This window comes from Pundamilia nyererei, unplaced genomic scaffold (genome assembly GCF_000239375.1).
Source record: "Pundamilia nyererei isolate P.nyererei 1_Seehausen unplaced genomic scaffold, PunNye1.0 scaffold00269, whole genome shotgun sequence".
NCBI lineage: Eukaryota > Metazoa > Chordata > Actinopteri > Cichliformes > Cichlidae > Pundamilia > Pundamilia nyererei.
In genome coordinates, this window is record NW_005187670.1 from 183,850 (window position 1) to 200,220 (window position 16,371).

At 44.2% G+C, this 16,371-nt stretch overlaps 1 protein-coding gene across 1 annotated transcript in view; it reads left to right on the forward strand.

The window, feature by feature from the left end:
- The first annotated feature begins 573 nt into the window (after nucleotides 1–573).
- Nucleotides 574–16,371, forward strand: part of ttn.1 (titin, tandem duplicate 1) — a 174,911-nt gene continuing 159,113 nt past the window's right edge. Inside the window, exons 1-21 of the mRNA XM_013915203.1 lie at nucleotides 574–791; nucleotides 5,218–5,321; nucleotides 7,030–7,233; nucleotides 7,628–7,915; nucleotides 7,999–8,084; nucleotides 8,169–8,377; nucleotides 8,542–8,680; nucleotides 9,970–10,230; nucleotides 10,689–10,802; nucleotides 11,187–11,447; nucleotides 12,054–12,116; nucleotides 12,204–12,462; nucleotides 12,739–12,802; nucleotides 12,933–13,133; nucleotides 13,678–13,820; nucleotides 14,015–14,160; nucleotides 14,782–15,009; nucleotides 15,121–15,362; nucleotides 15,437–15,669; nucleotides 15,755–15,919; nucleotides 16,016–16,184. Of these exons, the coding sequence (XP_013770657.1) occupies nucleotides 5,231–5,321; nucleotides 7,030–7,233; nucleotides 7,628–7,915; nucleotides 7,999–8,084; nucleotides 8,169–8,377; nucleotides 8,542–8,680; nucleotides 9,970–10,230; nucleotides 10,689–10,802; nucleotides 11,187–11,447; nucleotides 12,054–12,116; nucleotides 12,204–12,462; nucleotides 12,739–12,802; nucleotides 12,933–13,133; nucleotides 13,678–13,820; nucleotides 14,015–14,160; nucleotides 14,782–15,009; nucleotides 15,121–15,362; nucleotides 15,437–15,669; nucleotides 15,755–15,919; nucleotides 16,016–16,184 (3,566 nt within the window). The 5' untranslated portion in view covers nucleotides 574–791; nucleotides 5,218–5,230. The remainder of the gene's footprint in view (nucleotides 792–5,217; nucleotides 5,322–7,029; nucleotides 7,234–7,627; nucleotides 7,916–7,998; nucleotides 8,085–8,168; nucleotides 8,378–8,541; nucleotides 8,681–9,969; nucleotides 10,231–10,688; nucleotides 10,803–11,186; nucleotides 11,448–12,053; nucleotides 12,117–12,203; nucleotides 12,463–12,738; nucleotides 12,803–12,932; nucleotides 13,134–13,677; nucleotides 13,821–14,014; nucleotides 14,161–14,781; nucleotides 15,010–15,120; nucleotides 15,363–15,436; nucleotides 15,670–15,754; nucleotides 15,920–16,015; nucleotides 16,185–16,371) is intronic.

Below are 16,371 nucleotides of genomic sequence, written 5' to 3' on the forward strand. Positions count from 1 at the left end.
ACAACTTACACAATGTGCTGTCACCGAAATCACTTCTTACATTAGTGGACTTAACTGACCTCCAGGTCAAGCTAGGACAATGATGGACGACTGACAGCTGCATTACTAAACTCTGCTACCAAACATGAAGCAGCAGAAAGGTTCTGATCCACAGGATGAGCCCCAGGAGCTCCGCTGACTCCTGAGATATGAAGCGTGGGTTTGTTAGGGTGTTGTAACAGCCGGCCGGTGGGAGGGGGGCTTTGACTGACAGGAACAGCCTCTGCCTCCTTTTGCTCAGCAGTTCTCAGTGACTCTGGGTCTGCAGATGAACTTGTTCTCTGCGATTCCTTTAAAACACGGAGGTTCAGGTGTGTGTGAACGAGCTGCCGTCACACACTCTTAGCCTGATCCGAATCAGAGGATCGGGGTGGGCAGCCTCACAGGCTGCAGGGTGCATAAATGGCTGCTATGTCCCATCATGCCCCCTGAGTGTTTCAGCAGCCAATGGGGAGCGTCGGTGCTCTGATGATGCAGGTTGTCCCCCTGGTATAAAACCCTAAAGCACCATCTGGGCCCTCCTGAGCAGTTTGAGCATTCCCAACCTCGCCTCGGGTGGAGGGATTGCGAGGAGGGAAAGCAAAACTACACGGCCTCTATTCTGTGTAGTTTTGTTTTTTTTTCGGGGGATATTTCGAGGCTCGACCGTTCTCATCTTGGATTTTTCTGGAAAAACCTTCCTGGATAAGGAGACCGTTGCTCGTTGCTCTGACGGGCTCCGTCCCATCATTTCAGGCACTCTTGTGATACAAGTGAGTACTCGCCGGTCCCCTAATGATGCTGACTCGTGGGGTTTACGGCGATTGGGGGGTCAGGGCTCGGGGTTTGGGTGAACTGTGTTTGGGTTTTGTGTTGGTTTGATGTTTTTCGGGTGCAGATTGCAGGTTGGCCGTATTCAGCGGGCTGTGCACTGACCCCAGGAAGGCCAAGAATAGCTGCTGATAGCATGAGAGTGGACTGTCAGCTGGGCGGCTGATGGCTTTTTAAGGGAATCAGCAGCAGGGCTATCACTTCACCCCCAGCTATGCGCCACATGCTGTCTGTCAATCAAGCTGCTCGAGGTTGGGGAGGGGGTGGTGGATATTTTTGGCCACTGCCTTATCTGTCGCTCAGCTCGATCTGTAAATATGGGCTGAGTTTATCAGGTCTGATCCTGTTTGGCTTATGATGAAGCGAAGTGTTCGTATTGATTGTTGATAAGGCTGCGATCAGCTGATCAGGTGCTGAAAGTTCACAGAGAAGGTGAGAAACTCACAACTCTGCCTGAAATCAGCTGACAGCGCTGAAAAAGAGCAGCAGCTGTCCCAGCGAGGCGTTCAGTGTCACAGTCAGAGAGCAGGAACAAATCAATCACCAGTAACTGATTATTGATCACCAGCTCCTTAAAGAGGTGTGAGAGTGGTTCAGCCTGTTTCCACAGACTTCAGATTCACAGCACTGGAGGATTTTTAGTCTTACTTTAAGGAGCTTCACACTCGTCCTCAGACTCCAGCTGTACGTTTTTACAGGGTTTCTGTGATCGAGCGTCCAAAGTCAATAAATGCGACGTCACACTCGAGATGTTAACCATGTGACAGTAAAGGTTTTTAAATAACTGTCTGACAGCAGAAACAGCTGCACGCTAGACTGCAGCCAGCGTTAAACCAGGATTACTGCAGCTGCATCGTGGACACAAAAGGAACGACGTTTAAACGGCTTCATGTTTGTTCGTGTCTTTGATCTGATCGTCACATTTACATGAAGTGTCATTAAGCTGCTTTTACAGGTGAAAGATTTCATTTATTCCTGTCATTATAAAGTTTCAATGGGAGTTGTCTTTGAATCAAAGCTTTATTGACTGTTTGATTCTCAGATAAGTATGGAAGCCTGTTTGTGCCAAAAAAGTATAAAAATGACTTTATGTTACCCGAGCTTTAGTCTCATAATATCAATAAACTGACTAATTTCATCACACTTATAATTATAACCAACACGTATGTGGTTCCATTTTATGATGAGAAAATTGAGGTTTTAAATTTTAAATTCATAAAATTGTAACAAAATAAAAAAACAAAACAAAAGATGTTTTTAATTAATTACAGCAGAAAAAGGTTTTGAAAGCACAACATCTTTGTTTCTGTTTTTTTACAAAAACCACAGCGAATAATCAGCAATCAGAACCATTTAATTTAACGCTTCAATAATATGTAACGTGGTTATTTGTCAGCAACATGAAACCAGAGTGCAGAGAGAAAGAAACTTGAAATAAGAACATGAGTGGAGACAAACGTGGAAAACCCACAGTGACTCGTCTGAAAAGATTTCACAGCAAAATCAAAGATTTGTGTTAATCAACATTTCAGTCCAAATTCTGCCACGAAGAGATTTTAGAACAAAATCAACATAAACACAGAATCATGTCTAAATAACAATGTGGTGGATAAAAACACTCCACAGCACATTTCACCTGTAAGAGTTTGTGTCACATGAAGTGGAAACAACAACGAGCTCCATTTATTTAAAGATCACGAACCTGTGAGAAGATCCACTGCATCACTGCACTGACTAATAACATGCGTCGTTGTTATTATTATTATTATTATTATGGTTTTTAGTCTGCAGTAAAATCAGGAACCAAAGAGTTAAAACAGCAGACTCAGCTTTAGATCTGATCTGATGATTGATGGTTATAATTACTTGGAAACAGCTAATTAAATGTTGAAGATGATGGATGAGTTTACAGTATGAAGCACCTTCAGCTGAATGCTGTTGTGATTGGTGCAGTATAAATAAAGTTGAATTGAATTTGTTTATATCAATGAAGACAAACTGGTCCACGTCCACACTGAGGTCACAGCAGAGTGGACATGATCAGTGTTTGGTCAGTGGACCTTTAACAGTTCACACCAGAACACATTTGAGTTTTTCATCAGACTTTGTATTTTCAGGGAAACTTTTATTTTTATTTAAAATCAGTTTGTTTTTTTTCCAGCATGCTAATCAGAGTCATGTTGTTCATCTCTGTGTCAGCGGCAGCATAAATGTTCTTTGTAAAAGTGCAAACCTGCAGCTGCTGCCGCCCGTCAGACATTTATAGCCGCCGTCCGTCTCACCTGTCTCACAGCTCTGAAACTCAAACCTCTGAGTGAAGCTGCAGAGACACTCAGCACATTTCCATCCAGCTGCTTTTAACTACATGTAAATGTGTCCCTCAACACAAACCCGAGTAGAGTTAATCACTTCATCAATTAGTCAAATGCATTCTGTGTTCCTACCAACCCAGGCAAGCACGACATGCAGGTGCAACTCTGAATGCAGAGCTCAGAGTTTGGGTCACCTCAGTGTAAAAACTGGATTTCTTCTTCTGCTCTGTTATTTACAGCAGCTTAGGATAAACTATACTATAGTTTATCCTAAGCTGTTTATCAGCACGGGGACTCCCAGTTTGTGCAGTGTTTAGATCATAATAGTCAGTTAATGCTGCCGCTGATGAGCCTTTGAAACCCTTTGTCAGCGTCTCTGATCGTTTGAACACTGCTGTGAGCGCGCAGCTTGTTCATCGGCGTGCTCACGCAGACGTTACTTAGTTATCATTAAACCAGTTTCACTGTTAAGAGGAAACAGCTCTGCCTGACTGTTACATCATCCTGCTGAAGGACTGATGAGGCGTCCTCACAGGAGCCACTTCAGCCACATGATTGGTCAGTGACTCTTTCACACAGTGGTTATCTAACACGTCTCCACCCAGAGTGTGCTGCATGAGTCGCAGTAGCTGCTGCGTTGGTGACCGTCTCGATGGGCTTTCACAGGTTCTCGTTTCCTTTGTGGTTCTAACGTGACAGAGCTTTCTCGCCCTGTGACACAGACGGGCTCTGTGGACCGATGGACGGAGCTGAAAGTGTACGAATGTTCTTCAACCTTTACAAACAACGACTAACATCAGAAAAGTGTTTAGTTATATGTTGGTTACATCTATAAACACAGGATCTACAGCACCATCCCAGCGGGGGATCAGCTACACCTTAGCATCGTCACAAAGCTATGACATCACAACAACACGGCCAATCAAAGGACTGAGAGAACAGAGAATATAACAGCCAACATACCCAAGTGCACGTCACAACCATTTACTCACCTGTGGACTGTCCAGTGTGAAGAATAAAGAAATCTAAAGGTTCAAACGAACAATCTGGATATGCACATGTAGGATATCAGAGACATTTGTACATTATCAGGAAAGAAATGTATCGCACAGCAAGAAAAGCAGCAGAAAAACACGTGTTTGTGATTTAAAGCAGAGAATGGAAGCTGATTGGTTCACAGAAGGCAGGCAGCGTGATGATGTCAGCATCAGCGTGGGAAACAGGAAGTGATATAAAGAATAGGATGAGCGATCAGCACTAGAAGAAAGAAATGACTGAATGAATCATTTATTTTATCTCAATGAAAGTAAAATTTGACAAAACGAGTATTTAACATAAAACTTGTTTTATTAGTTTTAAATTTGATCACAGACGATAAAGTTAAAATACGGATTCGAATGAACTAGTAAACACAGGTTGCAACAAATAACACAGCAGCTAAACTGAAACTGAATCATTGAAGTTTTCTGGAGAAACAACATTATGAGAAGAAGCATCCACAATGCTCCACCTCCGTCTGCAGCTTCGCCTCCATTTGCTGCTCCACCACCTCGGCTCCCCTGCTCCAGCCTGAGGCCGTCCGATTGGCTGTTCTGCTCTCACGTCTCTCTGTATTTGCTCAGATTAGGTTCCACTCTGGTTCCTCCGCTGCTCTGCACGCCCAGCTACACCCAGCTACACCCACAGTTCTCCACACCTTTTGACCCAGTCTGCATCCTCAGCCTGGCAGCACTTATTCATCTTTCATCTCACTGCATTGATCTCATGCAGCCATAAAATCTACATATTTGTAAAAACATGTTGTAATCTCGTTTTTGTTCTGCAATGACTGAAACAATAAAGTGAAAATCTGATGATTTTTTCATTCGTATTAAAAAGGCTGCAGGTTTGTTTGTATCTGCAGCTGTTAGTGGCTGCTCTACTCCTGCACTGGTTTAGTGGCAGCAGGTGGAGAATTAGCTCCACCTGCTGCTGATCTGTCAGTTTCTCTGCCAATGAAACCAAAGCCTGCTGCTGTTTTCTTTATTCTGGGCTGATCACCTCGTTTGTGTTCCAGGGTGCCGATCATCATGTCAACTCAAGCACCGACGTTCACGCAGCCGCTACAGAGCGTCGTGGCACTGGAGGGTAGTGCCGCCACGTTCGAGGCTCAAGTTAGTGGTAAGAGAAACGTGTGAAGGTGACGTTCTGCAGAGGACGATGTTTGACACTGTTGTATTTACACTGGAGATACAAAGAATGAGCAGATGTTTGACTTCATTAGTTAGAAAGGAGAGAAATAATGTTAAAGTTCATATAAAAACGATTAGACATTGAAGCCATGCAGCTGGTACAGAGGTTCACTGCAGACTGTGCAACATTCATATCTGGACTCTTTGTATTTATAGAGAGAAATGATGGACTTTTGAGGGGTAAATGTTCTCGTCACCTTTCTTTCTTTTCTCGTGGCGAGCGAGGCTTTTACAGGCTGCTGCTGCTTTCAGGGACATTCTGACATTTGGAAGGTTGGAGTCAATGCCTGTGATAAAAATAAAGCTGACAGAATTTCAGCAGATGCCTTTCCCTTTCAGGAACTCAGGGGAAGCATGTGCCAACCTTTACACAGACAGCTCCTGATTGGCTCTTCAGCCTTTCTCCCTCAGTTTTCTGTTTTAAGTCCAAACAGCCCAAACCACAGGGAGCTGAGATGGTTGCTGCATTGCTGCATTGCTGCTTGCTATTGGTGGCAGTGTTTGAGGGGAGAACAGTCTGCTTCTTGTTGCTTTGACCCAATGATTGCTTGACTTAAAAGGAGAAATGTTATTTGTTCTAAGTTTAACCAGTGAGTATAAGAGCAGCCGTCCTTTATTCTCCTGACAGACTGGTGCAATCAGTCACACAGGGACGGCTCTGCAGGTCGAGCTAGGTAACGATGAAGCCACATGAAGGAAACATATGAAGCATCTGAAGTTTAGTCTTGATTCTTTCATGATTAACCAGGTAAAACAAACCTGATAGTGACGTTTTTCTGCTCTGACTTCATCTCACTGACGGTCTCATGATTCAAAAGAATTACTCTTTGTTGTATTGATCTTAGTTCTTATTTCCTTTAAAGCTCTCGTATATTTTAAACAGTAATTGTATTTTTAAATCCATCCACCCAGTTTTAAAATGTTTAATTTCTACTTTGGCTAAATAAATGTCACATTTTCAGTTTCTATATTTTTAAACAATTTGAAAACCTCACGTGAACAACGTTAATCTTAACCCTTGTATGGTGTTCGGGTCTGTGAGACCCGTGTTCAGTTTTTTTCAAAAGAAAAATTAAACAATTAATTATTTTTTCACGTGTAAATGTGTTGTGTCTTTCCACTCACTCCACTTGATTATAACTGATTTATTTATAACATTTTATATAAAAGAAAAACGAGAAGCACATTAATTCATAAATGTGATCTAACAAAGGTAAAGGGAAAAAATTAACCATGTTTGCTGTTCATATGTCTTGTAATTGGGATGAAGTAAACATCTGTTGAGTAATTTAACATAAAATTGTTTGATAGTGTTAATTTGGAAAGCCAAACCTCTAGCGGGTCCACCAGACCCATGAACACTGGCTGAGTAACAAAAATACGAACACCACACAAGGGTTAAAGATGATTTTTTAAAATTTCAAATAAAAAGTTGAACATGAAAATTTGCTAAACTCTTAATAAAGTTTCTCCCACTCGTTCGTTGTTTGCTTTTCCTTTCACATTTTTGTTTCATGCATTAAAATCTCACTGTTTTACTGAAAGCACTGACTTTGTGGCTCAGGTCTTAGTCCCGGATCCTTTGGTGCATGTTGGTTTGTGGGTTCTCCGACAGAGTCTCATGCATCTCTTTGCAGGTTCTCCAGTTCCTGAGGTGAGCTGGTTCCGTGATGGCCAGGTACTTTCTGCTGCCGCTCTGCCCGGCGTTCAGATCTCGTTCAGCGATGGCCGCGCTGTTCTGAGGATTCCTGCTGTGACCGCCGCGCACAGCGGACGATTTTCTGTCAGAGCCACCAACGGTGCTGGACAAGCCACAAGCACAGCCGAACTCTTAGTTACAGGTGAGCTCACAGGAGGACTTCAGGTGGTAAACTAAAGCACTTCTGCTCCATGAACATTTCCCATACATTTCTTTTCAAAAAAGCTGCTACGAACAGCAAATTTTAATGTTAAAATTTTGATATTTATAGATTGTAAAGAAGGTTCGTTTGTGTGTATGTTATCATTTAGCTGCCATCCAGAGTTCTCAAAGGATAAACAGCAGTGGATAACGGTCGGCAGACGTTGCAACATCATGAGCTGATTTTTAACACCCGTCTGAATCAATCTGAAAACAAACTGTTATTAAAAATTCAGTTTTCTAAAAAGTCATAAACTGGCTTTATTGTATTGTGTACTTGCACAACGAAATGCTGAGATCAGCTGATATAAAGCGACCTGTACCTCCTTCTCCAGCGGAGACGGTGCCTCCGAGCTTCATTCAGAGACTACAGAGCTCCACGGTGAGACAGGGCAGCCAAGTGAGGCTGGATGTTCGAGTCACCGGGATCCCCGCACCTGGGGTAAAATTCTACAGAGAAGGGGCCGAGATCCAGAGCTCCACCGACTTCAGAATCATCCAGGACGGAGACCTGCACAGCTTGCTGATTGCTGAAGCCTTCCCAGAGGATTCTGGGACGTATTCGGTGACAGCCACCAACAGCAGCGGACGGGCCACCTCCACAGCCGAACTGCTGGTTCAGGGTAAGAACCGTTCGTCTCTGCTTCTTCTTCCTTTTGGAAATTGCTTTGATGACAAACACAGACTAAAGAAGAGACATTTTCAGGCGAAGAAGCCGTTCCAGCAAAGAAAACAAAGACCTTGATTTCAACCGCCCAGATTTCAGAGACCCGACACACCAGAGTAGAAAAGGTAAAAAAATCCTCAAAGAAATGTGTGATTGTCTAATTTACTCATACTTAATCTAACTTCATGAACTCTGCTGTCCGTCCCCAGAAGATGGAGGCCAGTTTCCAGGCCTCCGGCATGATGGAGATGCAGATAGAGGGCGCAGAGCTGGCTCACAAGACTCCACCCAGAGTTCCTCCGAAACCCACATCCAAGTCACCAACTCAGCCATCACTGGTGGCCAAGGTGACCGGGGGACGGCAACAGTCACCGTCACCTGTCAGACATGTGAAGGCACCCACACCCACGCCTGTCAGGTGGGTAGAGTCTGGGAGGGGTTAACGCTGGCTGTTATTTGCCTGTTCGTAACTTTTACATGGAAAGAAGTCAGCGAATGATTACTGACAGAGATCTGCTGATCGGTGTGCTCGATGAATAAACCAATCAGGGCAGCTGTGTAACTCTCAGTCTCACCTTTCAGGTCAGTCCCGTCCCCTATCGCCGCACACAAGCAGGCCGCCGGTGACGTCCTCCCGCCCTGGAAGCAGGAAGACTACGTGGCCGAGGGCAGGACTGTCACTCAGTTGGTCCGGGAGCAGCAGGTCACCATGGTCAAACAGGTGAGCATCCCTGGGGTAGCACGACATATTCCCATCCACAGATAAACCATTCCAGGAGACACTTCACAAAAAATGGGCATTTTCAATGAAACGTGAGGTTCCCAGATTCCTGAGTCTCTCTTCTTCGGGTTCAGCTGCGTTACCATCAGCTCCCTGACTGTGTTTGGTCATGAAATATTACTTCCACTTCTCTATTTGTGACGTTCATGTCTCACAGCCTCTGCGGTGGATTTCAGGTCCTTGTTTAAAGGTATTACGGGTTTACTCTGAAAAACAGAACCTGCCATCCACCTTCCTCCACCTTACAGCCAATTCTTTTCCATGTGTTCCTTGTTCTAATGTGCCTGATTGTTTGCCCTGCTCATATTCACATCATTGGCACAGCATCACACAGCAGTCTGAACATTTGGTCTTTGAAATGAAAAGAGAATCATCTGAAGCTGATGATGTGCGTTTTACCCTGGATGATGCGGGATGGGACATCTCTGCAGGCTGGGCGGGACTGTAACTTCTTTCAGCCCCACACAGATTCATACGGTGAGGGGGGGAAACATGTGAAAACTTTAAAAACCAAGAAGCAACATCTTTACTCACAGAAGAGGAGGAAAATACACCCTCAAAGAGCTGTGTCCTCTGTGTTTAACCACAAGACTTTAGCACCTGTTTCCAGTAGAGAGCAAGCCTGGCTCGGTTCAGCTGACGATGCTGTCAGAATACCTGATGTCCTCCTGATACCACATCCTCCTGATGTGTCTGAGATCGCTTCAGCTTAACTCAGAAGACTGGTCTTATTGTTTTATTGTGTCGCCACAAGATTGTGGCTGTCACTTTTCTTTGCAGCTAATGTTACTGCTGATAAACAGATGAACCAATGTGCTGTCTTCAAATGACTTTAAACCTTTAAGCTTGCATGGGTCAGGCTTTAAAAACCGTAGTACCTTATTATCTCATTTGGATAACTGGAGTCAGGCTAAGCTTTGCAAAAAACTGGAAGCTGGGGAGACAGCTAATCTGGCTCTGCCCGTAATCCAAGATCTACCTCTGAAGCTCATTCAATAGCCTCTTGTTAATTGGACAACCATCCAGCCCAGAGTTTTAGACCTGCGTTAACAGAGTCGAGCTAACTAAACCCAGTCTATATGCAAATTTGGGCAAATCAGGTCTTTCTCCCAGCTCTGTATTTTTCTTTGAACGAGGGGATGGAGATACTTACCAAAGTGATTTCCCCCATGAACCTGTCTGTTTCTGTACCGCTGTGCTGGATGTCCTGAGATCTGTTGTGTCTCCAGGCTGAGGGAGGGAAAAGAGCGGGGGCAGTGGCCACCGTGGTGGCTGCCGTCGACCTCGCTCGTGTCCGTCAGCCCGCGCTTGTCGAGGGGGGTCGAGCTGAAGAGGACGAGGCTGTAGAGGTGGATTTAAGGCAGCAGGCCGCCGCCGTGGCTGCTGATCAAAGCTATCAAGCTGCTTTGACATCAACAAGAGTGCAAAGTGGGCACATGCTTTCTACTGCTCAGGAGTTTACACGTGAAGCAGCCGTGCTGCAGCCTCAGGTTAGCTAGGCCTCCAGTGAACAACGATTACCAAGAGATTTGACCAAACTATCAGCAGATTTGAATTCTTTCATTTATTTTTTATTTTGGTATTTTACTCACCCCCCCCCCCCCCCCTTTTGCTGAAGAGAACAGATGGATGTTTTATTTTCCATCAAAATGAAAAAGTTACAAAAAACGATTTTGCGCAATTACAAAAACCAGTATCTCAGAAAAAACAGTCCATATGTCCGATCAATTATTTAATTATGTATGAAATGTGTCTTTGGGCAAAGTCTTGTTTGAATTATTTGGTGAATAATGACCGATTCATCTCTGTGAAGTCACCTCGTAGTCAACCATAAAAAAGACATTTGAAGCACAAATCTCTTGATAATCACATAGTCATCTTCTAAATATACTGTGCAGATTTTAAAATCCTCCTGAGGTTCTGACTCTTGTTGTGTTGGTTGCTCCAGATTCAGGGAGTGACAGAAATCTCCTCCCGTGTGGACACTGGTCTCACCCCGTCTCCAGTTCCACAATTCACAGTTTCTAAAGTGTCTGTCCCAAAACTCGAGTCTAGCAGTGAGGTAAGACAGGAAGCATCAGGCGAGCTGTGGACAATAATAATGTGATAGGACCGTTGCTGTGGCAAGCTTATTGAACTGCTGATTGGCTGAAATGCAAACTTGTGTTTTAATGCAGTGTCAACGTGATCAAATATTATCCATAAAATAACTAAATCAATCCTCCCTTAACCTTCTTTTGCTTCATCCCCTTATTTAATAAACTTGATTGATCCGGTACCTCCTATTAATCCATCTTAATTAAAGTCCCTCTATCTGACCCTGTTGTAGCATTAATCAGACTAACGTGCCATAGCTCCTCTGTGCTGTGGTTTAACACACATTTCAGAAAAGACTCAACAGTATTTTCTTGATGACGGTGTGGCTCTTCCTCTTTGGGTCGGTCAGGTTTCCATCGCCGGCTCGGCCATGGCCACTCTGCACAAAGAGTTATCCTCGTCTTCTGCCACTATTCGAAAGATCATCAAGCCTGTCAAGTCTCCCAGTCCATCTCGCAGAGTAGCAGAGACCAGAGAGATGCTGGAGACCATCCCACCACCGTTCAAACACTTCACTGACAAATATCAGAGTCGTTCTGGCTCTGAGTTACAGACCGGGGTGGTGTACTCAGGCAGAATGGAGAGAATGTATGAGGACTGGGGAGCCCAGGTTTGTAATGTAGCTCAGAGAGCTGGATCTAAACAGGACAAGAAAACCTGATGTGGATGTAAGATCCATACGATCCGTTAGCTGCCAACAGCTGGCCAAAGTATCGTGAATTTTATCAGATATTTTCAAGATGATAAATCCTAATATGAGCTGCCTGATTAGATCCTCGTTCACAGGCTGAAAAACCTCTATTTGAACCCTGGAAAAATCTGATTGAAAGGGCAGAAGTTACCCCGGGTTTGATTGCTCCTGATTTCATTGACATTTTCACCATTTATTAGACTAAAGAACAGCTGAAGAAAAATGTTGTGGGACACAGGTCATACTTCTGGTTTTTACAACTTCTCTTGATGGTTTTCTTGATTTCTGTGAAAATCCATAATTAAATATCCCTGTAATAAACTTTAACTGGCTTCTCCATGCTATTGACAACCTCATTCTCACCTCTGCAGCCCATCCAGCCTTCCCTGTGCTGTGTTATCTCTTCTTCATCGTGTGTGTGTGTGTGTGTGTTGGTTGTTTCTGTCACTGTGTCCATGTGTGGGATCTATAGCTGCTGTAGTTTTTCAGCCTACTGTTCCCAACATACCTGTGAATATCTTACAGGTGGTGGAGGCAGCTGCGGTGCCTTCTGCCGGTGGTGCCGTGGTCCCTCCCACGCTGATTTCTGTGAGTGGACTGCCCTCAGATCACATGTCCACACTGTTTAGGGAAAGAGACCTTTTTGTAAAGATGTTGTGATATTTTTTTGTGCAGGGATTGAAGAACACAAATGTGATCGAGGGCGAGTCTGTGACCCTGGAGTGCCAGATCAGCGGTCATCCCACCCCCATCATTATGTGGTTCAGAGAGGACTACAAGATTGAGAGCTCCATTGATTTCCAGATCACCTACGAGAACGGATTTGCCAGACTGGTGATCCGTGAAGCATTCGCTGAAGACAGCGGCCGCTTCACCTGCACAGCTACCAATGAGGCGGGAACTGTCAGCACGTCCTGTTACCTGCTTGTCCAGGGTCAGTGCAAGCAGAATGCAGTGTCACTCACACAGGAAGTAATCTTCTTTCGTTGTATGCTGTAACATACTGAGGAACGATGCCCAGCCTGTCCAGCAGATATCAAGATAACTTTAATTTGAGCCCTTTTTTCCTCAGAGACTGTTCACATGCATGCACCGAGCCCTGTTCTTGATACACACAGGACCTGAAATCTTCCCGTAACATAATCTCATCCCTTCCCGTCTATACGTTCTGCATATTCATTTACAGTGATGAACTGTCTTTCCCCACCAGTGTCTGAAGACATCGAGAGCAGAGAGGAGATTGCTGTTGTTACAGAACATGTTGAAACTGCTCAGTGAGTCACTTAAAGTTTGAGTTACATTCATCAAATCGTCAAACATATTGGTTTCTTATTTTACATCACTGAAACGGATGACAAGCGGTACAGGTTGGGCCTGAAAATAAGGAAACATTTTTATTTCCAGATTAAGAGAAACCAGAGAGGAGACCCAGGTGAGCATGGTGGAGTCAGAGTCTGCTGCTGCTGCTCCCTTCTTTATCAAGAAACCCACCATCCAGAAGCTAGTGGAGGGTGGAAGTGTTGTGTTTGAATGTCAGATTGGGGGAAGCCCCAAACCACACATCATCTGGAAGAAGAGTGGTGTCCCACTCACTACCGGATACAGGTGAGTAATACCTGTGCTCAGGTTTTCACTGTCCTTACATGGAGACCTTTGTGGTTTACGTGGTCTATATTTTATCTGATGTGTGAATGCAGCTGTAAAACAAATCCCCTAACTCAAGGACTAAAGTGCTAAAGTCATCACTGTAAAACTGAAAGAAATGAGCACGTCATTAAAGCTCAGCTTTCTACCAGAATACACAACTCGGACCCCCCCTCTCAAACCCAACTGACACCAATCCTAAAGTCCCTGTCAGATATAACACAAGATTAGCAAAACCAAACATCTGGCTCATGGTTCAGCTAAGGTCAACTGTCTCACCCAGTAATAACCCGCCAGCACATTAAGCTACAGCTCTCATTCCTGCTTCTGCATTGAGATCAATCCCTTTAGACCTGAATCCATGATTTTATCTTCAGTGGGCTCTTAGGACAAACGGTGCTGGTAAGACGAAGTATGGGTAAAATATTAGGACACTGTTTGCTCCTATTGTGATGGATCACGCTGCAGCCTTCAGGGGCCTGTAATGCTCATTCCCCTCCATCAGATACAAAGTTGCCTACAAGAAGGAGACTGGAGAGTGCCGTTTAGAGATCTCCATGACCTTCGCCGATGATGCTGGAGAATATGCCGTGTTTGCCAAGAATAAGCTTGGAGAAGTCTCTGCCTCCGCCAGTCTGCTGGAGGAAGGTCAGTAAATACTGCAGTGATGGCAAACTGCTGTCCTAAAGATATAACACAAGGAGCAGAGATAAAGGGACTGTCAGTGGATATTATGCCATACAGCTCATGCAGAAACAGTTAGCTTGCACAGTCCTTAAAGAGATGATGGAAACTACTTGAACTCATAGGATTGTTTTTTTATTTTGTTTTTTTGCCAACAGAGGAATATGAAGCCTACATGAAGAAACAGGAAGCAATGTTTAAGACTGAAGTGACATCCATTGTGCAAGAGCCCAAGGTGGGAGATATTCCCCCTGTCACTGTCACAACAATGGAGAAGATAACCACCACCATTATCTCTGGACAGGTAGAGAATCCTTAGCCATAGCTGTGATCATAATACAAAACCAAACCATGTCAAAGCCATCATAAGGAACTAGATGGTTATGTGGAGTGTTTGTCACTATCCTGTGTAATAGTTTATATGAGCTCCAGTGAGCTGTTTACAAAAAAAAGTCTGGAGATGCCACAAAGTCTCAAATCCTGATAGAACAGTTAGTATGTGGACACCTCTATCATTTTGTGTTCTGTATATCACACCATGACGATGAGTACAGCACAAACTTAAGTAAGCACTTTACCTTGAGATTAAGTAAAAAGCTGGGGTCCCTGTAGCTGCAGATACTGCTGTTGTCAGTAGTAACTGCAGTTGATATTGTAATTCAGAGCGCACTGTCAGACTAAGCTCTCATTAGAATTGGTGTCGTTGAATTTCCCACACTACCTGGTTGACTATCCAGCTTTAGTAAAACCTTTATGTGCCTTTAAATATGCGTTAAATATGCACGTTATTGGGAAGAAAATATAATAACCGATGCATAAAAATTAAAGCAAGCATAAAAATCATCATTTTCGTAATCCACAAAGACCTTTCCTTGGGCTTGACTATGATCAGGACCCACTGACTGACATCATATCATATCTGCAGGAATTCCATCTGTCTGTCATCGAGCAGAGGATCATCCAGGAGATTGAGTTTACCATTATGAAAATCAGCTACAGAGAGATTGTGACAGAGGACGGAGAGTTGATGGTGACTGCCACTGAGACTGAGGCGGTACAGCCAGCCTTTGACACGCCAGTGAAAAGTTACAGGATCATGGAGGGGATGAGCGCTACTTTCCACTGCAAGATGTCTGGAATGCCGCTCCCCAAGGTGCTGAATCTTTAAGAAATATGTTACAATTAGAGAAATGGTCTTGAAATACATAAAAAGCTCTAAAGTAGAGTTCACATGATTTTACGATCACGTCGTATCTCTTGGCAGATTGCTTGGTTCAAAGATGGCCAGCGTATTAGGGCTGGAGACCATTACCAAATAGAGGTTCTTCAGGATGGACGGGCCAGCCTTCGCCTGCCTGTAGTGATACCCGAAGATGAAGGCGTGTACACCGCGTTTGCCACCAACATGAAGGGTAATGCTGTCAGTTCTGGGAAGCTCTATGTGGAGCCATGTGAAACAGTAACACCTCAGCAATTCACACCACAGCCAGCAGTGCAGAGGATCAGGTAAAGAAATTCACAAAGCTTGAAACAGGGAACACTGACGATAAGGGAAATGACAAGGATTAATACTTTCTCAGGTCCACATCTCCTCGCTCTCTGAGCCGCTCACCTGGCCGTTCTCCCAGTCGTTCACCTGGACGTTCTCCTGCTCGTCGGCTAGATGAGACTGATGAGGCTCAGCTAGAAAGACTCTACAAGCCTGTTTTTGTCATGAAGCCTTCATCATATAAATGTTCTGAGGGACAAACTGCCAGATTTGACCTGAAGGTTGTGGGCAGACCAATGCCTGAGACGTACTGGTTCCACAATGGTGAGTACAACAAAGAGGAAATCTTCAAAAAGAGTTTGAACAAAATTTGTTGATCTCACAAGCCATTCAACTATCTTCCTCTCAGGGCAACAAATAGTTAGTGACCACACCCACAAGATCGTGGTTAAAGAGGATGGCACTCAGTCCCTGATCATCGTCCCAGCTTTGCCACAAGACTCCGGGGAGTGGACTGTGGTGGCTCAGAACAGAGCTGGACGCACATCCATCTCCGTCACTCTCGCTGTTGATGGTAAGAATGCAACTTCATATTCTCTCAACTTGAAGTTTCTTCCAGAAGGAAAAATGTTGGGGGATTGGCTTACTTTCATTTAACTTTCTTTTTCAGCCAAGGAAACCCTGGTGCGTCCACAGTTCACTGAGAAACTGAGGAACATCAGTGTGAAGCAGGGCACTCTGGTTGAACTGGCTGTCAAAGCCATTGGAAACCCACTGCCTGATATCGTCTGGCTGAAGAACAGCGACATCATCACCCCACACAAGCACCCAAGCATCAAGTATGTTCTGTGACTTTAGCATTAAATGTAGATCACATCTGTTTGCTTCAATGACCTTGATGCAGCAACACACTTTTTTTAATGAAACGCTGCGTTTGTGGAGAGTAAAATTATTCCTCAAAGCAACCTGAGATTTTCATTTCAATTAAAAACACGTGTCAAATGTCAATTCTTCTCTAAAATGAGA